This window comes from Merops nubicus, unplaced genomic scaffold (genome assembly GCF_000691845.1).
Source record: "Merops nubicus isolate BGI_N331 unplaced genomic scaffold, ASM69184v1 scaffold1527, whole genome shotgun sequence".
Classification (NCBI taxonomy): Eukaryota; Metazoa; Chordata; class Aves; order Coraciiformes; family Meropidae; genus Merops; species Merops nubicus.
The window spans coordinates 1,137-23,107 of NW_008620759.1; the positions used below are offsets into that span (position 1 = coordinate 1,137).

The 21,971-nt window shown below is 39.6% G+C and overlaps 1 protein-coding gene across 1 annotated transcript; it reads left to right on the top strand.

Moving 5' to 3' along the window:
- Nucleotides 1-639: 639 nt before the first annotated feature.
- On the top strand, nucleotides 640-21,649 carry UPF3A (UPF3 regulator of nonsense transcripts homolog A (yeast); the record flags this gene model as incomplete). The annotated part of the gene is made up of 9 exons (XM_008944188.1): nucleotides 640-746; nucleotides 7,121-7,227; nucleotides 9,439-9,537; nucleotides 9,633-9,743; nucleotides 12,975-13,030; nucleotides 13,122-13,280; nucleotides 15,432-15,592; nucleotides 18,454-18,748; nucleotides 21,336-21,649. Coding segments are annotated over 9 exons (1,272 nt in total), but the record flags the coding sequence as incomplete, so codon positions are not given.
- Between the last annotated feature and the right edge of the window lie 322 nt (nucleotides 21,650-21,971).

Sequence of the window (21,971 nt, forward strand, 5' to 3'; positions counted from 1 at the left end):
CCCTCCTTCTTGTCTCACTTTGGTGTGCTCAGGGCTCGTTCTCATGCTTCTTTCCCCTCACTCTTCTGTCTGGCACTTTTTTGTGCAGCCTTTCCTGTCCTTAAGCACAGGTTCCCAGAGGTGCCAGCCCTGTAGCTGAGGGGCTGAGCTGTTCCTAGCAGTGGGGCAGTTGGAGCTGCCCCAGCCTCTCCTCACAGAGGCTGCCCCTGCAGCCCCCACGGCCAGCACCTGGACACGTAAACCTAACACACTAAAATGGTGTTGTAATGAAAGACTTAAAAGCTGGTTTAAGTTAAATATATTTTTTTAATATATATTGTAAAAATTTTGTGTAGTCAATACCTATTTTGGTGGTCAGTTGTTAGTATCTTCTGTTCTGGGCTAAATTGCAGTGGTTCTCAAGCTCTTCATCAGAATATTTCAGTTACCCTACAATTTTACAACCTTAGCAGAAACTGAGATAGGGAAATTTTTCCAGCTGACAGCAAGTCCAAGAATGTAAATCACTAGGAGGCTAGTGCTCCAAATGAAGTTCCCAGTTTGAGGAAGAGCTTCTGAACTGGAGTAATAGGTTTTGTTTAGTCTCTTTCCACAGGATTTAGATCAAAGATCAATCTCCATTTTCTTTTATATATGCAGGTAGTTATTCGACGCCTTCCTCCTTGTCTGACTAAGGAGCAACTGGAGGAACAGCTACATCCTCTACCTGCCCATGATTATTTTGAGTTTTGCACTGCTGATCCCAGGTGAGGATGAGCTGTTTGTGCAGGTTTGCAGCTCCTTAAAACCTGATGAAGTTATTTGGACATGGCAAATCACGTATTTTTGAAGCCCTGATATTTCTTTTAACTTTGACTGGTAAAATGCAAAGACTGTTGATCTGCTGTGAGAAAGACTCAGCCTAGGGCAAATACCACAGAAGTTTTTTCATGAGTTCCATTTCAGTTTGGTTTCTTTGTTTGCTTGTGTGTTTTTATAGTTATTTCATACAACTTTTCAAATAATCTAGCTTTAGTCAATTTTTGTCTCATTCAAAACTGGAAGGAATAGTGGCTGATTTAAAATACATTGGAATTACTAGTATATTTATATAATTTGCTCAGTATCACAGTGGTAAAAGCCCTTTTGAGCAAAACAATTTCCAGAACATCCAGAAGCCAAAACACTCTGTATGGTACATCTGCACGTGCTCTGAAAAACTGAAGTGTAGGAGCCATCCTACTGGTCTTGGTCTGTCTTAGTTTGTGGTGCATCATCCTCCACAGGCACCAGACTGCCCATTAACTACACAGAGATCCTGGATGGTGGTTGCTGACCAACCTTTGAAGCTAGTGGTGAACCACTCAGAGCAGGTGGCCTTGCCTTCCCAGGGAATTGTTTGTGGCAAATTACACTTGGAATGGGCTGGTTCCTGGGCTGATTTTATTTGAAAGAATAATACAGTGGTGGCAAGAAGTGGTAGTATCAGGTGGTTAACTCTGACTGTATTGGGTCTCTCAGAATCAGTTCCACAGTTGGAACAGAACCAGTGTCTGTTTAGCAAAACTTTATGGCAGCTGTCTGGCCCAGACAGTTACGAAAAGTCCAGTGACTGAATAGTAGGTACTTCAGCTTTTTTGGTAGAACCATAAAGGATGTGAAGTTAGGAAAGAGGAGAGTTTAGTCTGACTGAAAGTCTTTATAGTTAGTTACATTTTTCTTCTGAATCTCATCATCCATATTTCCAAGTGGGCCTCTTTAAGGCTTCTGTCCCCTCTTTTGATAAGGGGAAAATATCAAAGATAAACAAAAAATTCTCTGAAGGAGGGTGTCTGTGTCTTCTTTGTGTTTAGTGGCACAAATGCCAGGGAACTTAGACACACAATTTTTCTTTTTTAGAGCAATTGTTGACCTAAGAATTTAGGGAGTCAGCCATCACAGAGAAGAGAAGGCACTGGCAGAGTTGTACATAAAAATTTCAGTTTTCCTCTCTACTTGTGTGTGATGAAATGTGGAGTACTCAGTAATCTTGTTGTCCACTCATTCACTTATATCCACGTCAGGTTACTACTGTGGTTTTTTGCTCATGCTCTGTTACTCATTGTGTACTTTAATACAGCTAGGAGCAGAACATGTGTGGATATATAAAAAAATCTGTTAGATGCACATATGACACAGGAGCTCATTCTGGTAGAGGGATGAGGACATGCTGAGAACTTGAAAAATTCTTTTGCCTTGAAGAGCAGATCTTGGTGATTAAAAATAGCAAGTGTGTAGAAATAAAGCTGTATTTCTTACAGTGTTTTGCTACTAGGCTTCAAGATGCAGCAAGTGAAGAATGCACAGTTTAATTTTTTTTTTAAACAATGATATCTCTGATATGTGTTACTTGGATTGTCAGTTTCCTTGGGTTCTGTGTACGAGGTCTGTAATAAAATAATGATCTGGGAGAAAAATGTTTCACAGCCATGTCCATCTGTTTATAGTTTAGCTCTTTACAGTCTCATACACTCTAGAATATACAGTAAACTTCCAGAAATTCCAAGATAGTGACAAGACTAATACAGTGAGTCTTGGTCTCCTCTTGTCCAGCAGAGAAAGTTTTTCTGAGTCTAAAGTGTTGTGTTGCAGTAATCTGTCATAATATGGACAGTCCATGGAATCTCAGAAAACTCTCTGTTGGATCCATGTCTTCGTGCCCCAGGAAGAGCTACAGGACAAGGTGACAGGTTCTCTCTGCAGTGCCCTCTGCCTTCCTCTGGTTAGCTTTAGCTGCATCCTTTCATGTTTGCTTTTGGCAGCCGAGCCAGGAGAATTCTGTGATAATAAAACCATGGGAAGATTAAAAGCAAATTCTTGTCCAGTGGAGAACTTTTTCTGAGTCTAAAGTGTTGTGATGTCCATATTATCTGTCATAATATGGACAGTCCATGGAATCTCAGAAAACTCTCTGTTGGATCCATGTCTTCGTGCCCCAGGAAGAGCTACAGGACAAGGTGACAGGTTCTCTCTGCAGTGCCCTCTGCCTTCCTCTGGTTAGCTTTTGCTCCATCCTGTAGTGTTTGCTTTTGGCAACTGAGCCAGGAGAATTCTGTGATAATAAAACCATGGGAAGATTAAAAGCAAATTTCACGTTACCTAACAAGAGGATGATTTGGAGCAGAGACCCAGTGAAGAGGATCTGTTTGTTGGGAAGAGAAAGAGGCATACAAATGTTTTGATGCAGAAGCAAATAAATTTGCCTTAAGAGCTGTAACATCTCAGTTTAAACCCATCATGTATAACTCTAGATAACAGGTTTCCAAGAGCTCATTCAGCTTTCTTCAACTGTGGAGTATGGACTTCTCTTTGTTTGTTTTTTTCCCCCCAACAAAATGGTTAAACCATTGAACTCCTCATCAGAAATTGTTGCCAGAAATGGTGAAGGTTGAAAAATGGTTCAGGAGCAGTTAGACACAGACTTTAGACAAATATTTATCTGTGAAAACTTTTTAAATGCAAGGATCTAAGTTCTGCACTACAAAGTCTCTGGGCTGCAAGTAGCTGAAGTTCCATACTAGGGGAGGTGTCAGTGTATAGTTTTCCCTTTTTAATAAACTTTCACTAAGCATCCTCTACTAGCTGCTGTCAGAGAGGGGACTAGAGAGGTCTAACTATAGCTGCTTCTACATTTTTATTTCCAAGGTCATCTCATAGAGGACAAACCAAGTTACATACATATCAGCTCCAGTTTCTGGTTTGGTTTTTTTTTTTCAGTCTAGAGGTTATCTCTAAGTTTACAATGTTGTCTTACAGGCAAGCTATAAAACTTCCTAAAATTTCATTTAAGAAATGTCATTGATGTATTGCACTTTTTCAGTTACATCCACTTAAGTAAAATCATTTCAGAAAGTGACTCGTGTTGTGTTTCATTCATTTTTTCAGATTCATCTGATTCATTGCATTACATTTATTCTCTTGTACATTGATGTCAAAATACAAACAAAACACTGTTTTTGTGACTGATTCTGTAGCCTTTAGGGTGGTTTGTTGGATAGACACACTGGCTGTAGCTGTTAATAATCTGCCTCCCCAAAGGTCTCTCTTGTTCTCAGGCTCCATAGTTTAACTGTTTCTTCCAGGTACTCTTTCTTGTCTGCATGTAAATGTTTCTGAGTCTTCTAAAAGTTGAGTCGAGTGACTGAGCTGTGACCTTGCAGGATCTGAAATTTTAAATTTTAAATTTGAATTTTTATTTTATATTTTATTTATTGCTTTCCTGTATAGCAATCTTTGCACACAATTGTGTTATACTTTATAGAAGTAAACTATTAGAATGTGATTCTTACTAAAATTACTATAAAATTAAGGGCTTAAAGAGATGATAGACTTAAGTATTATAGAAATACACATAATGTAAAAGTTCAAATACCCTTGAATGCTCAGAAAAAAAACAAAGAGTGTGTTGTACTGAGGAAATGTGTACAGTCAGACTCATCAGGGTTATCCACAGAGATTCCTCTAAGTGACATCCCAGAGGTGCCAGCATCATGTGCAGTGGATCTCTCCAAAACATGCTCCAGATGGAAAGCAGCATTATAGACAGCAAACATCTGGCAAAACAGAACCAGGTGTCTGCCTGTAAAACTAGCCATACAACCTCAAAACTGAATTTCAAATCAAAAACTTAAGACCCTGTATTTTTTTTAGGCACACTGCACACTTTGGTGCCCAGGACAAGGGCCTGACGTGGTCAGTGGTCAGGCTTTTATACTCTAAGCACTGACAGCTAACTTGTGTGCCTGTGGGAAGCAACTCTTCATTTGCAGAAGTGGCTCCATGAGAGGAGGAACCTGTGCTTGCTAAGTGTTGTAGCAGTGTTTCTACAACCTTCCACCCCAGTACATGGCAGTGATAGTGGACAGATGATCCTATTTTATTGTGCACAAGCATGCTTTTATATTTCTATATGTTTCTGCTGATGTGAATGAAGTTCTTGAAGTGTTAATAATGTATAGCAACAACATTGGAACCCTCATTTGCAAGGTAAATTCTAAATCTGTTTTCCAGAGTCTCATTTATACATTTCAGACTCAGGAGTTTTTTACTAATAAATGCTTAATTGCCATTTCAAAAGAAACTCTGGTGAGCCTAAGCTGAAAATGTTAAAAAAATGTTATCTTGTGAACTAGGAAAAGATTGTGTTGCCCAAGCAGATGAAATAGGTGGTGTTGATGTACAAACTAAAGGAAACAAGGAAGGAATAAGTCTTTGTATTTCCAGTCCCGTTTCACAATAATTTATGTGCCCAATCATAACCTTCTAGGACTGCAGGGAAAAAACCCAGCAGTTGTATCATGAAGCTGTTTGCTGTGCACTGAGACAGAGAAGTGCCACAGTAATGTGGTTGGGATGCTTGTCTGAGTCCCAGTCTTTGATTTACAGAAAGTTCTAGTATTTTACAAAAACTGGAGATGGATAAAAAATACTGAAATAGTTATTTAGACTTGGGACTGAAACTGAAGTTTCTCAAATCTCCAATAATAATAATAATAACTGGTCTGAAAAATAATGTTCCCTCCAGGTTTACTCTTGTGAATCTTCAGCACTTTAAGTGTATAACTGTATAAATCCCTAATATCAGGCCTCATTTAATTTAAACATCAAAGAACATGAAATAAGAATGGTCCTGTTGACTTGGTGGAGAAGATATATTACTTTTGCATGGGAGCCACTTCACTGCTCTGGCCATTAGGCTGCACAGAGGCATCTCTTCCAGCACAGCTACAGATTGCCACAATTAAATTTCCTATAGAGAGGCTTGTATGCCTTTTTTAAAGGTATTTTTTTAAACTGCATGTAATTATGAAAAGTGTTGCATTTAATCTTTTGGGTTCTTTGTGCTTTGAAACTGATGAGAAGGAAGCTGGCTTGTTTCCTTTGCTTTGCTTACACTTCATTCACTGCTCTTCCCACCCTAGAATAGCAAAATCTAGTGAGCATATGTGATGAAATATCTCTTCCTTAGAACTGGAAGGTTTATCCTCTGCATACTGCAGAAACACTCTGCAGCTGGTGTTTGCAAAACATCTAAAGGGAAGAAGCCCTCCAGGTTTTTTTTACCTGGCTACAATATCAAACACAAATTCGGCAGGTTTACAAAATCATCAGTAAGTTATTGCCAGCACTGCTCTTCGTGGTCACCTTCTAACACCCAAAGTGGAAGCCATATGGATATACATTTGAAAGAGAAAAAAATCTTTTGTTTTGTACCAGGTGTTGCTTTGAGCTGCCACGTGTGTGGATGCTGTGATCCAACCTGTATTTTTGCTCTTTCTCACTCGTGGTGAAATCCAGTGTTGAAATAACTGGAATTGAAATACAGTTGCAGCTTGATGGGTGGCAATTCATCAAGTAACCTGCATTTCATTGTGGTTAGTGGTGTGCCACCCCCCTGTGGTTTTTATCAGGCACATTACACATTTACCCTCAGAGTGGCATCTATGCCAATAAATTCTTGAAGAATCACAATTATTTTAGGTAAGTACCTGTTCTTTCTTTTGCTGGAAATGCTTTGGGTTTTCACAGTGATTGTTCTTCACACCTAGGCATTGCATATATATTGATACACGTGTGTCAGATGGAGTTTATTTCTATATAATTCAGTGGATTATCTTGCCCATTATTAGGTTATTTCCTCTTTCATGAAAGGGGAAATCTGTTTAAATACAGTGACAGCTTGGCAACTGCACTTTCACTGGGAGCTTTTACTTACCTTGTCCTGTTTCAGTAGCAGAAGGCTTTGTTAGCATGCCCAAGAAGTTCCCCCAAGGCACTGCTACTATCCTGATCTCTTAAATCATGACATATTAGATGTAAAGCTTTGCTCCTGCACAATGGAAGCGTATGGTCTGCAATTTAGGAGACAAACTATACTCAGTTCAGAGTAAATTTCACAGCTGCATCCAGAAAGTCAGTTCTTCAGTTGCTTTTTGCCATATATATAATTAGATATGTATATGTAAAGACTTTGATGTCCATGTTTAAGGTAGCAGTTCCTCAAAAGAGATGAGAATTGCAGTGTGAGCCTTCTAGTTTTATTTTTTTCCTAGTCCTGAGCAGAATAGCAAATAACAGAAAATAAAATTGTTTCTTGTTGCAGCCTTTATCCTCATCTCTACTCAAGAGCATACATTAACTTTAGAAATCCTGAGGACATCCTTCTTTTTAGAGATCGCTTTGATGGCTATGTCTTCATTGATAATAAAGGTTGGACTGTTTGTAAGATATTAAGTGTGTATATGTACCTAGACCATTTTAGAACCTTGCTTCCTTTTTGCTAGTTGTGCCATTTTTTTCTCAATATACAGTTGTTGACATAAAAATATATTAAAATCTAGCACTTAAAAGATAAAGCAGAGCAAAATGTGTTTATCCATGCAGTCTTGCTCATCTATGTGGTGCACATGCTTTATCTGCATTCCCATACCTTCAGCAATGCACTGTTAAGATCCTATTGAGATAATTGTCTTCTGCAAGCTTCACAATTCATCACAACAGTAACTGAACACATTGCAAGCATGAATCATAACATCTTCAGTGTGTTTCTGGGTGATAAAATGGTGCTATTTATTCCCAGTTTGAAAACACTGGACAAAAACTTGACTTCATTTTGGTTGCCCACTTTGAGATATGTACAGCTTGACTCGTTGGAACGTTTGCAGATGTCTTGAGTTGAGTTCCAAGAACAACAGTGAGAAAATTGGTTGCCAGCTTTAAACTGTTCACTCTGCAAAAGTTTGCCCAGCAGTAAAGGAAAAACTCCATACTGTAGGTGTGGATAAACCCAGGTCTCCTACGGTAGCTGCCAGAGCAGAGAAGTGATGCTTCCCTTTAGCAGTTCCTTGCCTCATCCACTCACACCTTCTGTCAAAAAGTTTCATGGGTTACAGCAGACAGGGAATCATAGAATGGTTTGGTTTGGAAGGGATCTTAAAGATCCTCTAGTTCCCAACCCCCTGCCATGGGCAGGGACACCTCCCACTAGACCAGGTTGCTCAAAGCCCCATCCAGCCTGGTCTTGAACACCTCCAGTGATGGAGCACCCACAATTTCCCTGTTCCAGTGTCTCACCACCCTCATAGTGAAGAACTTCTTCCTGATTCCTAATCTAAATCTACCTGCTTCCAGTTTGAAGCCATTACCCATCGTGTCACTACAAGACCTTGTAAAAAGTCTCTCCTCAGCCTTCCCAGGCAGATTTGTGGGTTTCTTGTATAGATAGTGTTTATTCTGTACACTCAGTGTTGAAAAGTAGTCCTGTTTATTCTTACTGAAGAGTTATCTCTAAAGAAGCCATCTATCAAACTAACCAATTCTTCTTCAATGATGTCCTACCTGCAGTATTTTATAGGCTTCCAATTTTAGTCAGATTTGGATGGATTTGCCAAGAGGTGTGATTCTCAGATGTCAAATTCTGGGTGGTTTAGATTAAAAACTAGAAAGAAAATAGGATTCTGACAAAACTTCACTTGGCCTAAATTAAGTAGTAATTCTTCATTGCTATGCTGGACTGATGCCAGAACATCCTGTGCATTGCAAAACTGAACTTGGGCAGAGCTGGCCAGTTTGGCATGATTGAGTGTGCAAATAAAGAGCACAAGTTTTGACCAAAGGTGCCCTCTGGTGAGGCTTGTGGTGGCATTGCATGTATGAGGCTAAAATTAAAGCAAGGATTACCAGGTTCAGTAAGGTTAATAAATGTTCTAGGAGATATAAGTCAAGTTTTCAGTGGACTTGATCAAGGTGTAATCCTGAACCTGCTGCAGGTGGAAAGCAGGTGAAATTGGAAAGCTGCACACAGTTCTGACTCAAGTCCAAAGAGTAATCCAGTATTTAAGGCAGAATTCAAAATTAAGAATCCCCACCAGTGAACCCGGGCAAGAAGTTCCATAGTCCATCATAAACCATAAACAGGGAAAAAGTTTCACACAATTCCACTTGCTGAGTTTTACAGTTTGGGTTCTGTTTTATTATTGTATATTGCCCAGCATTTATTCAGCTTTTAAGCTTTTTGGCAACAGAACTTCACAGAAGCAATTCAGTTGTTTCAGATTCATTTCTCAGTTGTACTTTCCACTTGTCAGGCTGAGACTTGATGCAAATTTTTTTTTCTAATCAACATCTGTGAAGAATTAAAAGGGAATCATAAATGATTGTGCAAGAATTTCATTGTGCAACAGTCATCATCTTCATTGTGAGTCTTTGTTACCATGTCCAAGCAATATTTCCTGTTTATATATGTAACTGTTTTTTGTTTTGAATCAGAACTACTGCTACATGTAGTTTTTCATTGGAAGTTTAGGATGGGATTATAGAAACGTTCACCTTTCATTTCAAGTTTGAAGAGTTTTGAAAATCTTACATGAACATAGGGAATGTTTCTCCCTGTCAAAAAATTAAGCCTTGATCTCTTTTAAGGTCTGGAGTATCCTGCAGTGGTTGAATTTGCTCCATTCCAGAAAATTTCAAAAAAGAAACTGAAGAAGAAGGATGCCAAGGCTGGGAGCATTGAAGATGGTAAATGTATTTTCTTGGTGTCACAGTGGAAAACAGATTCCATTTCTGTCATGCACTGCAAAGTATTAACATAGTTCAAAATTTTTTCTTCACAGATCCAGAATATAGGAAATTTTTAGACAGTTATTGTGCTGATGAAGAGAAAATCTGTGCCAATCCTGAGATTCTTTTGGGAGAGATTGAGGCCAAAACAAGGGAACTCATTGGTCTGTTTTCTTAAGTTTTCGTATTATTGAGAATATTGTGTATCTTATTTTTATAGCTTTATGATATTACCTGAAAGAACTGACCTGTTCAGTCTAACAGATTGGGATTGTCAGAGTTCAATTTTTGTCATCCAGCCAAGTAGTGGCAGGAAACCCCCCACCTGTCTTCTTGGTCTCTATGCATGGAATCACTTGACTTCATTGGAAGTTTTGCATGCACAGGGGCTTCAGAAATAGGTCCTTAATACTTCTGAATACTTAGAGATGTATTAAAAGATGGAATTTTTATTTCTAAAAGAGAAAATAGCAGAATACTTAACAATTGATCCCTGGTATTAGCTGCTTTTATTGAGAAATATGAAATGATCTCTCTTTGTTCTCGTGGTCAAGATTCTGCAGAGGCTTTGAAAGTAGGGCAACACCTTGTCTTCTGTGTGCATGCAGCATGACTTTCACAGTCTCAGGGGGTAAACCCTAGTAAGATCAACACTTAAACCTGCAATGCCAGCATGCAGCTTTTAGGATGACATTAGGAATATTGATGGGCCATATCTCCAAGTGACAACATGCAGAACACTTTACTCTTTCCTTAGGTGTGAGAATTGTGTAGGAAAAAATAATCAACCTTTGCTATTATTTAATTACAGTGTAAAAGTAGCCACCTCTTTTGGGTAGAGTCATAGGATCATTTAGGTTGGAAAAGACCTTTAAGACCATTAAGTCCAAGCATTAACCCAGCACTGCCAAGCCCACCACTAAACCACATCCCTCAGCACCACATCTTTTAAATCCCTCCAGGGATGGTGACTCCAGCACTTCCCCAGGCAGCCTGTGCCAATGCCTGACAACCCTTGTGGTGATTTTTCCTGATATCCAATCTGAACCTCCCCTGGCACAACTTGAGGCCATTTCATCTTGTCCTATTGCTTGTTACTGCTGTTTGATAGTTGACTGGAGAGATCTGGAACTTAAACAATTTAGAAGAAAAGGAAAGTTAGAAGTATGGACATTTAGATATTTCTGTTACCAATAAAACTTTTTGTTGCTGTCCTAGACAGGGAGGTTTCCCAACAATTTTTATTTACCCAAAATCTGTGTTAGAAGTATGGACATTTAGATACTTCTGTTACCAATAAAACTTGTTTGTTGCAGTTCTAGACAGGGAGGTTCCCCAACAATTTTTATTTACCCAAAATCTTCCCTAGTATTTGGCAGCAGAGTAAAAGCAGTAAAAATTTTCTAAGTTTACAATTTCAAGAAAGATTTAATAACTTTAAAATATTCTATTAATGAAAATTATTAATCTTGAGAGCTGCAGATTTCTGAGTAACTGTTGGCTGAAGGCAGCTTCACATGAGGGGTTTTAATGTTTTGTTTCTGTTAAATCACAGGAAATCAAATTAGTTGCTTTGTTTTTTTCTGCTGTTCAAAACTGTGGCCATTGCTATCAATATAAAACCAAAGATTACTTCAGTGGATAGGATGTTTATAGGAAAGTTATGCAAGGTTAGTTGTATGTCCTGTTTCAAAGGTGTTGCTCCTACTGAAGTCAGTGAAAACGTGCCCAGGACTTTGTTGGCAGAACTGGGCCTCCCATTCTCAGCATTTCTCCAGGTAGCATTACCACAGACCAGCATGGTTTCTGCATCATGTCAGATGTGTCTCCTCATTAGGTTCAATCTGACAGAGAGGCATAAACCAGATGTTCTCTGTAACAAGGTGAAGATAAACTCATTCTTCTGGCTTCTTTGTAGAGAGCAAGAAAAAATACAGAAGTTATTTCTGACACAGGCCCTCATTTCTAATTTATTTTCTTTTAAAAATTTCTTAAACATTTTAAGGAAAACCTCTTAGATTTTTAGAATCATAGAATCATTAAGGTTGGAAAAGAACTCTAAGATCATCAAGTCCAATTGTCAATCCAACAGTACCATGACCACTAAACCACGTCCCAAAGTGCCATGTCTACACATTTCTTTAACACTCCCAGGGATGGTACTTTATTTGTAGTAAGACCCATAGATAAGATGGGTAGGATTCAAGATTGCTAAACATTCTTTTTTGCCCTTCTCTTCTGATAGTACTCATCACACTGCCTCTCTCCCTTGAACTTCAAGTTCTGATTTCTGATAAACCTCTTGCACCACAGCCTGAGTCATGAGTGGGTCAGTTTCTGGATTCCCAGTGCAGTTTATCCTCCCCCCAGCCCCTCCAGTTACAATTTGTTGTCACTTCCAGCATGTAAAAGTGCCCAGACAGGGCAGCTTATGGAAGCAGGGGACAGAGGCAGAGCCTGCAGATCCATGGGGCTGCTAGGGAGGGTAGTGGGGACCTAAGATTTGTCAAAAATTTGGGGCATGTAGGAGAGAGAAGGGAGAGGGGCAGCATGCGAAATCTAGGGTGAGAGGGAAGGAGATCTCAAATCAACAATCTTTTTTGGTTGTTGCTGTTGACCATTGATACTTACTAAAAATAAACACTGAATTCTATCAAGCCTTCCCATTCCTAACTGCCTAACAAGGTTTTATCAGTAACAAATGAGCTGCCCTCAGGATATTCCCCCTGTCAATATAAAAACATCCAGATGTTTTGGGGATACAAATTGTGTCTAGATTTTGTCTATGCTGTGTGAAAATTGGTGAAAACTTTTTTGGTACTTTGTTATGTAACCTGGGACAAACCCCTTACCTCTTAGTCAGCCCATTTTCCTGTGGAGAGGTGAATGCTAAATGGTACTTAAATGGAAATGTGTCATGAGAATGAAAATGTTTCCTCCATAATGTACTTTGAAATCTGGGATTGAAAAGTGCTTTGGGAGATCACAGTCTGTGGGCTAGGTATGAACAGCAGTCTGGCTAGGTTTTGTGTACAAAATTAACATGGAGGAATAGATTCTGAACATGTTTCTTTCCTTTTTGGTGAAGTAACCATTGGAGAAGCAAGGGAAAAAAAAAGTCATTCTCTTGAACTGAAAAAATATGATTTTTAATTAAACATTAAATTATCCTGCAGCATCTCTCTGTTGCTTCTAACTCTAACATCCAAAAAGCAACAAAGTGTTTCTAAAGCAGAATGATGGGAAAGCCTTCAAAAATATGGAAACCAAATAGGTTTATTAATTATTTAGCTCCCTTGCAGAAAAAGCTAGAAAAAAGGGGTTAGTACTAAAGTGAAGAAATGAGTACATCTTTTAGGAGTTGAACACTATATCACAAATTTTTTGTGTTTTAGCTAGAAGAACAACACCCCTTTTGGAATATATTAAAAATAGAAAATTAGAAAAGCAGGTACGTCCAGACCTTTGCCTGAAGTTCCACCTTTATGTTTCACGTGGTTTTCTGTTGGACAGTTTACAACTAATGGTTTTGAACTCTTCAGAGACTACGAGAAGAGAAGAGAGAAGAACGGAGGCGGAGGGAAATGGAGAAGAAACGTCTGCGGGAGGAGGAGAAAAGGAAGCGCAGAGAAGAGGAGAGACGTAGAAGGAAAGAAGTGGAGAAGCAAAAGAAAATTTCTGAAAAAGAAATAAGGATCAAGGTACCTGGGTGAAAAAAGATTGTTCTTCTGTTGAGGTAACCCAGAAGTTCCTTTGGTATCTCACCGTTTATTTAGTGCAGTACAGTGTGGAGATACCAAACGAGTTTTGACTGGAAGGGAAACTAATCATAGAATTATAGAATGTACTGGGTTGGAAGGGACCTCTAAGAGACATCTAGTCCAACCCCCCTACAATAAGGAGGGACATCTCCAACTGGGTGTGGTTGCTCAGGGCCCTGTCAAGCCTGACCTTGACTGTCTCCAGGGATGGGACCTCCACCACCTCTCTGGGCAGGAAAAACAGTTCCTGTGTTTCACCACCCTCATAGTAAAGAACTTCCTCCTAATGTCTGAACTCAACCTACTCTTTTCTAGCTTAAAACCATTACCCCTTGTCCTGTCACTCCAAACCCTTGAGAACAGAGATCTGGGCTTTCTTTTCTGCCCCCTTCAGGTATTGGAAGGCCACTATAATGTCCCCCTGCAGCCTCCTCTTCTCCAAGCTGATTAGCCCCAGCTCTCTCAGCCTGTCTTCACAGGAGAGGTGCTCCAGCCCTCGAGGGGCTTTTTTTGATGTGGGGCTTTGGCAAAGTAGCTCTGTTTGAAGGTGTGACTGCTCACCAGAGCTACAGCAGTGCCTGGTGCAGTTCCAGCAGGTAACTCTGGTATCTCCCTACAATGCTGCTGCACTCTCAGCCAGCATAAACTGACACAACCAAACTGCTCTGTGCCCACAGGCCAGAAGATGATTGGAAATACAGCTTTAATACTTTTTTTTCCCATGTAAATCCTCCTCCAGCCATATGTATGGAGAGTTTTTTGTGTTTATGCTCAGAATTGATACATATCCATAGTGTGCTTTAAACAAGTTAAAAGTCCTGCTAATTTCAGGCTGCACTGCCTTATAATGATCTGAATAGATGTGCTTTTAATGACTTCATTAATAACTACAAATGGGTGTATTTGGTGCTATTAAATCTTGGCATTTAAAACCTTATTTTTATAAGATGACATAGTTGGTCTGGATGAAGTCTTGTGGTGTTGGAAAGGCTTTGTAGGCTGTTTGAAGAGGAAAATTAGTATAAGAGTCTGTAGGTTAATGCAAGGGGACACAAACTCACTCCAGATCTTGTGGTGGGGAGAAGCCACAGAACTGTGTATTTCTTCCCTCTTCTCTTCTTGGACAACATTTTCCTTCATCTGGATGTATAAAAATAGTAAGTTCTGAAGCCAAATTACACATTTTTCATATCTGGGCATAAAGAAAAATACTCTAGAAGTCCAGGAGAAAAGAAACTTGCTCCTTAAAATGTATTACTCAAAACTGGCCATCAAGAAAATCCCAGTATCTACAACATGTCTGTGGTGATGTGGAAAGGAAAATATTACCTAAGAGAAACGCTGTAGAATTTTTAAATACTGGAGGAGAATAACTTGTGCTCATATCAGGTGGAATGAAAAGACTGATGAGATGTTCTATTCATTCCTGAAATGTTAAGAGAAATAGTTGGACACAGTTGGTCCTTCTACAACGATTATTCCTGTAATGCTAGACACTGCTCAAGCCCTGTCTGGGTTATTTGTTGAGAGGAACAGACTTCCTGAAAATCTTAATCTCCAAGGTGAAAATCTAATGTGATCTTTTCTGCTAATATCATCATTTTTCCCTCGGTCTGCATTTCTGTCAGGGTGTATTTATACTAAGCACTTGCTTCTGTGTGCTGGTCTATCCCAAGTAGTTTATGTGGCACACATTTTATATATGCCAAGGTGTGAAGTGTTTGTCCTGCTCTCTTTGTAGTATTGTAGAGGCTCTGCTCATTTTCTTGGCAATAACACAGAGCTCTGTTACATGGTTTCTAAGAAATTGTAGACCATAATAATGTCTTTACATCTAAAACTCAGGAGAGAAGAGTAGGTAAGTGCTTTCTCCAATATTCTCAGCAGATGTAAAAGTGTGAAGCTGAATGCAAAAGTAAACTGACCTTTTAAAATAACTTTAAATTTCATAACTTGTAAAACACTTTCCTAGCATTTAAATCAGATATCTTCAATCTTACTGGGTTACTGATATACTTAATACATTGTTAAAATATCTGTTACAACAGAGGAGAATAATTTTACATCATAATATAAACAAATATCTCTTAGCTTCTCAAGAAGCCTGAAAAAGGAGATGAACTGGCCAGTGAAAAGCACAAGGAAAAAGGTGAAGAAGATGACACTGAGGAAAACAAATGGGATAAATCACCTGGATCTGGGAGTATAAAATCCAGATCTTTGGAGGGTTCACTAAAAGAATTTAAGGAAAAGTAAGTAATATTTCTCTTTTAGGTTTCTCTTTATAGCCTCCATGCTTTCATCTCAAGGCTTTAGCATGATACAAGCAGGGCACTGACTGGGTGTTTTGCCAGCAAAGGGCTGATTTAATTCTGTGTGTGAACAAACCTCTCACTGTCCTTTTGGGAAAGCTGTTGAGTAACAGCTTACTGACCCAATGGCAGAAGTAGTGGATGCAGCTTGTTAGTTGTGAAATGTTTTGAAATCTCAGATTGGGAGGATTTCTGTGTGAAAAGTAATTCAGAGTTTTATTATTATTTCACCTGTTCCCCATCAAGAGCTCAGGTAAGGCTCCCCTTCCTTACCAGCATCAGAGACTAAATTGGCCATGATTCCTTTCCCTTCAGGCTTGGTTTTCCTGCAATAAACATAGAAATCTGTTTGATAAATGGGGCAAAGGCAGAAAAGCTATGGTGTGAATGACAGCCTTATGGCAGGTAGATGCAGAAAGCTGTCTCTGTCTCCCACTGCCTTTTGTGCTGCATGTGTAATAGCAGGAAAAACAGGTACAGCTCAGTTCTGTTACTGCTGCAGCCTGACAATGTCTTAGAAACGTTTCCAGCAGGTGGTTCTCTCTCTTGTCCTTTGGCACATGTGTCCCATCACAAGCAGGATTCACCCAGAAGATAGGTAAGATACACAACTAAGGATAACGTGCTGCTGAGATAAATAAGGGTTCTTCTGTTCTTCAGCAGGGTTTTTCAGCTAAGCTCTCAAAAGTACTTTGCAGTACATAAGGACAAGCTTGAGCATTTAACTAAGTTACCTGAAGTATTACACAGAAAGTATTAGCAGAAATTTGGGATTGTGCTCTGGGAGGTTCACAGCCTACCTGCCCATGCTGAGTAGTTTAACTTTTACCTTTGTCCACATGGGTCCTGGATTTTTGTGAAAAGTATGCAGGAGCTTCAAATGTTCTCCTAATGCCAAACAGAAAAATAAATAAACTTTGAACACAGGAAAACAAAACCATTGAATTTGCTAATTGAAGAAATGGTTCACCAATAATATCCCACATGCATTATTCATCTTTTATTATTTCTCTGACTGAGGACTTCAAACACAGTCTCAGTGTTTCAATATGTTCAGTATGTCCTGAATGTTGCTGAAAACTTCAGCTTCCTATTCTCTAATGGAAAATGAAAATAGTCAGCAAGTCTTTCAGTAATGTTCTTCAACACAGGACATGCAACAGGCTCAACAGAAGCACATGCAGGGGCAAGTCCGTTGTTTGCTAATAAGGCATTTTATGTATCAAGATTTTGGTGGTGCCATACAGCATTTCTACTATTGCTCCTGTAAATGTAACAAGGCACTAATGTAGATTTGCCAGGTGTTACACAGAATCCTTTTGGCTGTGGGGGAACAGTAAGTGTTACCTCATCTTCCCAAGCCCTCATTTCATCATGAGTGGTGGTGGGTGTGATTAGGCACAAGCTATGAGCTATTGCAGCAGGATCAAGATCACTGATAGCCACATACCCCTTGAGAGCATTTTATATGCTACTTATATATATATTTCTCTGTGCTACAGGTACAGTAGCTCTGTAATTAATGATTGATCTGGTTGCCTGTGACCACTGGGACATGGCTTCTACTTGGTGGATGGTTTATGCTGACACAGTCAGCCTTGTGAAGTGCTGAATAACTTTACCTGTTACTCAGGGGTTGTTGCTGACCTGCAGCTCATCTTGAGATGGGGGCCTTGTCTTGGCAGCCCCACCAATGCCCAAGTTCATGGCAGAGGCTGATAAATTTCACAGTTTTGTTATTTAATTTTAAAAAAAAAAAAAGTTCTATAGAAAGATACACTTTTATTGATGTTAAACCATGCTAAATGAGAAGCATATCACTATTTGATCACTGCATCATTAGAAAATCTCTGTCCTCCCTGATTCTCTCTGCTGATTCCCAAAATGTGAGCAGACTGTCAAAAGCAACTTTACTGTTTCAATTTTAAGTTTTTATACATATGTAATACCTAAAAAGAAACTGCTTGTATTTGTTTCTTTTAAAGTTCAATCTATTGTGTAATCTTTCTTCATTATTTGCAGTTTGGCTGTGTGAGAGAGGCACCCGTTTGCTGAACAGGAACAATGAAGTGAACTAAGAGCTGAGAATTTTATCAGATAGGCAGCAAAATGTTGCAAACTAATAGTCTTTGTAATATAAACCCATTGCAGCATGGCAGATACTAAGTACTATGTTGTGGTAAGGTCACATGGTCTTTCACCTAAATAAAATATGCAAAGGTAGGCTAAATTACTTGGAGACATAACAAACAAAAGCCTGGAAGATAACTATTCATTTTCACAAATGCCTTCTGCAAGGTGCAACGTCAGCAAACCATTTTTGTTAACCAGAGTCATTAAACTTTATAAATTGATGCATGGTACCTGCACAATTCCTTCAGGCCCTGAATGTTCCCATTCAAGGGAATACTCACACACGTGAGTCACTCCAAGAGCAGGCCACAAGAGCTAATCACACAGCATGTGTTTGTGTGAAGAGTCTTGGGGAACTATCTGTGGGAATGCAGAGAGGGATAAAAGCTGTGGAATGGGCCTTCCACAACAGCTGCACTGAAGTCCTGTCTTGCTTGTGAAGCTTTCTCTGCTTGTTTGAATTGAATGCATAGTCCAGAGCCAGACGTGCATGGATGAGACATGCAGCAAAATTGCATAGCCCCCTTTTAATGAGAGGAGAGCAGCCTTGCCATGCAATTAATCTAAATACTGTTGAAGTCAAAGGAAGGCTTGGTATCACATCCTGAGCAGCTTGGGCTTTTACTCTTCATTGCTTGGATTTTCTTTCTTTTTATACATACCTGTAGGTCACAAAATGATAGTGACAAAGAGCAAAGAGATTTGGAGAGAAGATTTCGAGAAAAAGAACCTGAAAGACAAAGGTACCGATTGGATGATGGCAGAAAGCATAGAGCTCACTATGAGTTTGACAAGTTTGTGAGAAGGAATGAAGAAGAGCTGAAGTGGGGGAAAGGATACAACCAAGACAGAGGAAAGAAAGGGAACTACAACTACAGCTTCACTGTGGAGGCAGTAGACAAACTGGGTAAAGAGGACAAGTGTGATGACATGGCATCCAAAAAGGAGCGCATAAGAAATAAGGTTCTTTTATTCATTTAGGATAATCTTTCATTAGTTAAATATGCTTCAAGATCACAGGTTTTACTTTTGCAAACTCAGCATAAAGATGCTTTTTCAAAAAAAAAAAAAAAAGCACAATTCTTTAGTTCATTTGTGGTCAACCCCAGACTTCTTTCTATTGTTATCAGAGGGCAACAGCAGTTAAAATGACTTAAGGTTGCAGGTCTCTGCTCATTCATATATACAGTATACAGAAGACTTTCTGTCTTCCTTCCAGCCCCAGCATATTTAGAACACTATTCTTGGAAGCCTTGTATTTTAGAAGTGTATAAAAAAATGTTACACTTCTGATCTCTAATGGAAGTTAAAAACTGTGGGATGATAATCTTCTTAAAAATGTGCTTCTTACCCAGCTCAGAAGGAAATTATATGATGGGTTGGCCAGGCATTGCTCAGTAAAGGAACTGCAAGGACATTAAATGCACAGCTAATTCTGAGACTGTTGTATTTGGAGGGTGTGAGTGTGCCAGTTCTTCCACGTTGTGTACCAGCGGGTAGGGCTGGGCTGTTGTTGGGCTAGGACAAATTATCCTCGGTTCTTCCACGTTGTGTACCAGCGGGTACAGAAGGGCTGTTGTTGGGCTAGGACAAATTATCCTCGTGGTCGTTGTGCAGAACCAGGGCAGGTGGGTCCTGCAGGCAGGGTGTGCAGTAGAGCTGTGCCTTAGTGTCTCCCACAGACACGGGCATCATTTTTCACACTGCCTGATTTCATGGATGTGCCAGGGTCTTTTTAGAAGACTCTCCATATCACCCTCATGTTCTCTCCCTTCTGAACCTTGTTTTTTCCACAAAAGGTGTCCAAAACAATGTTTTGTGTAGTAATTTATTCTGCAGAGATGTGGGCTGACCAGGAGGGAGCTGCTCACGTGCAGAGTGAGTCTGTGCAGGGTGTGCACAGAGCAGGTGCAGGTGGACTGGCTGTGTGTGTCAGGTAAGTCACCTTGGGCAAGCACAGAAAGCCAGGCGTGCCCCACTTTATGTGAAGGTCAGCTGGGCAGTGTGGGTGAGGTTTATGTGCATGTTCAGTCAGAGAAGGGGCTAGTTCAGAAACAGGAAAATGGGAAAAAAGAATTTTTCTCATGCTTGCCACACTGCTCTTGAAATCTGGTGAAATAATCTGCAACCTTGAACCTAGATGGTGAGCCTTTGGGACCTTTTGTCAAGCCTAGAGAAGATGCCCCCTATTTATTTCTTCTCATCACTCTTCTGATAGCTCACTGAGATTCTGGACTTCAGCCCATATTTCATGGGTTAGATTTGTTCCCTAAACAAAACAACTAATATCAGTAAACTTTTTGCAGCATGGTAACTTTTTTTCTTTGAGTATTAACTGTGTACATGAATTTTCCAACTTACCTATAGAATTAACAATGCCAAGAAGGGTTTTTAGGCAGAGATCAGGCTTCTTTCTGAAGTTTGTAAGAGTTCATTAGAAAATGGGAAATTTCCAGTGTCAGTACCAGTTGTCCTAGCTTTCATGCACTCTGTCTGAGGTACAGAGTCTGTGATAGAACAATCATTTGGATCCTTAATAATAAACTTTCCAATGGTCACTTCTTGCTTATCAGAGGATCTAGTTTTATGCAGCTGTTTGTGATGTAGAAAGACATGTGTTAACATTTCCTGCCACACTACACAGCACTAACTAGAATGATTAGTTGTATGACCCAACAAGGCAGCCTCATATCTGGGCTAAAGTGATGGTGAAGAAAAGTTTCATGCATTCTGTCTGTGAGGTACAGAGTCTGTGATTGGAACAATCATTTGGATCCTTAATAATAAACTTTCCAATGGTCACTTCTTGCTTATCAGAGGATCTAGTTTTATGCAGCTGTTTGTGATGTAGAAAGACATGTGTTAACATTTCCTGCCACACTACACAGCACTAACTAGAATGATTAGTTGTATGACCCAACAAGGCAGCCTCATATCTGGGCTAAAGTGATGGTGAAGAAAAGACAAAGGTGTAGGAAAAAGAAAGGAAAGGAGAAAATGCATATTGGGTATAAAGAAAAAAAGAATAAAAGAACAAGAGACCAGAATGACTTCAAATTATGAAGGCAATTGAAAATTCATATGGTTTGATGTAGGGCAATTTTAGTGCTCTGCCACTGTCTTAAAACAGGCTGTTTAGTTTTGTTTCCTAAACGTAACACAAGACTTTGGTCAAAAAACTCAGGTTTTGGTGAACGGGTTGCTTTATAACATTAAAACCCAGTATTTGTGAGACTAAAATACTCTTAACTGCCTGCAGTATTTCTCCTTGTTTACATCAAATATGTCATAGGATCTTTAATTTTCACAGCTTTCCTCACTTATTCAAAATGCTGGGCTCCCAAGAATAGTGTTACACACAAGACAGATATTAAATATAATTAGTTCATTTTCATTACACTCTTTTTTTTTTTCCCCTGGGTCTTACGAAATGTAAAGTGATTTAACACAAAATCTACTTTCTTCACAACATTCATCACTTTAAAATCCCACGTGGGCATCTCAGGCAGGGTCCCTCAGCACGTTAACCACCAGGTCTCCTTCCCTCCAGGACCGCCCAGCCATGCAGCTGTACCAGCCAGGAGCCCGCATCCGAACGCACACGGGAGCTACCAGTAAAACCTCCGAGTGCTGCGGTGGGAAGGCCTTTGAAGATGCTCTTGATAAAAAGGATGAGGCAGATAATTCAGCTGGGGGTGGTTCTGAGAAGAGCGAAGAAGCAGAATAAAGCAAACTGGAGGAAAGAGTCATGAAAAGGGATGAACTTAACATTCAGCCTCATCACAAAAATATCCATAGGGCTGTTTCAGAACCCCACGGGTGATCACTCCAACAAAATTACAATAGCTCTGCCTCTTACTTCCTGTAAAATAAAGGGAAGAGTGACTGGAGATGTAGAAAGTCTCCTACAGCAAAGGAATATTGTTGCCTTTTTTTCCAAAAAGCAGCACAACCACTATTTGCCTAATTGAAAAGCAGTTCCCTATTTTATTAGATGTACCTTGAAATAGAAAACCTCTAGTAGTTTTAAAGGAAGCATTTATATAAGACTTTTCAGAAGCTATTTCACCTTTTCAAACCTGAAGAAATGGCACGTGGGTTTACATCAGCCTGAAATCTGAGGCCCTTCACGTGCCTTTGGTGCGTGACATAAGGGTCTCAGGAGCCCTGGGAGGGGGCTCTGGAG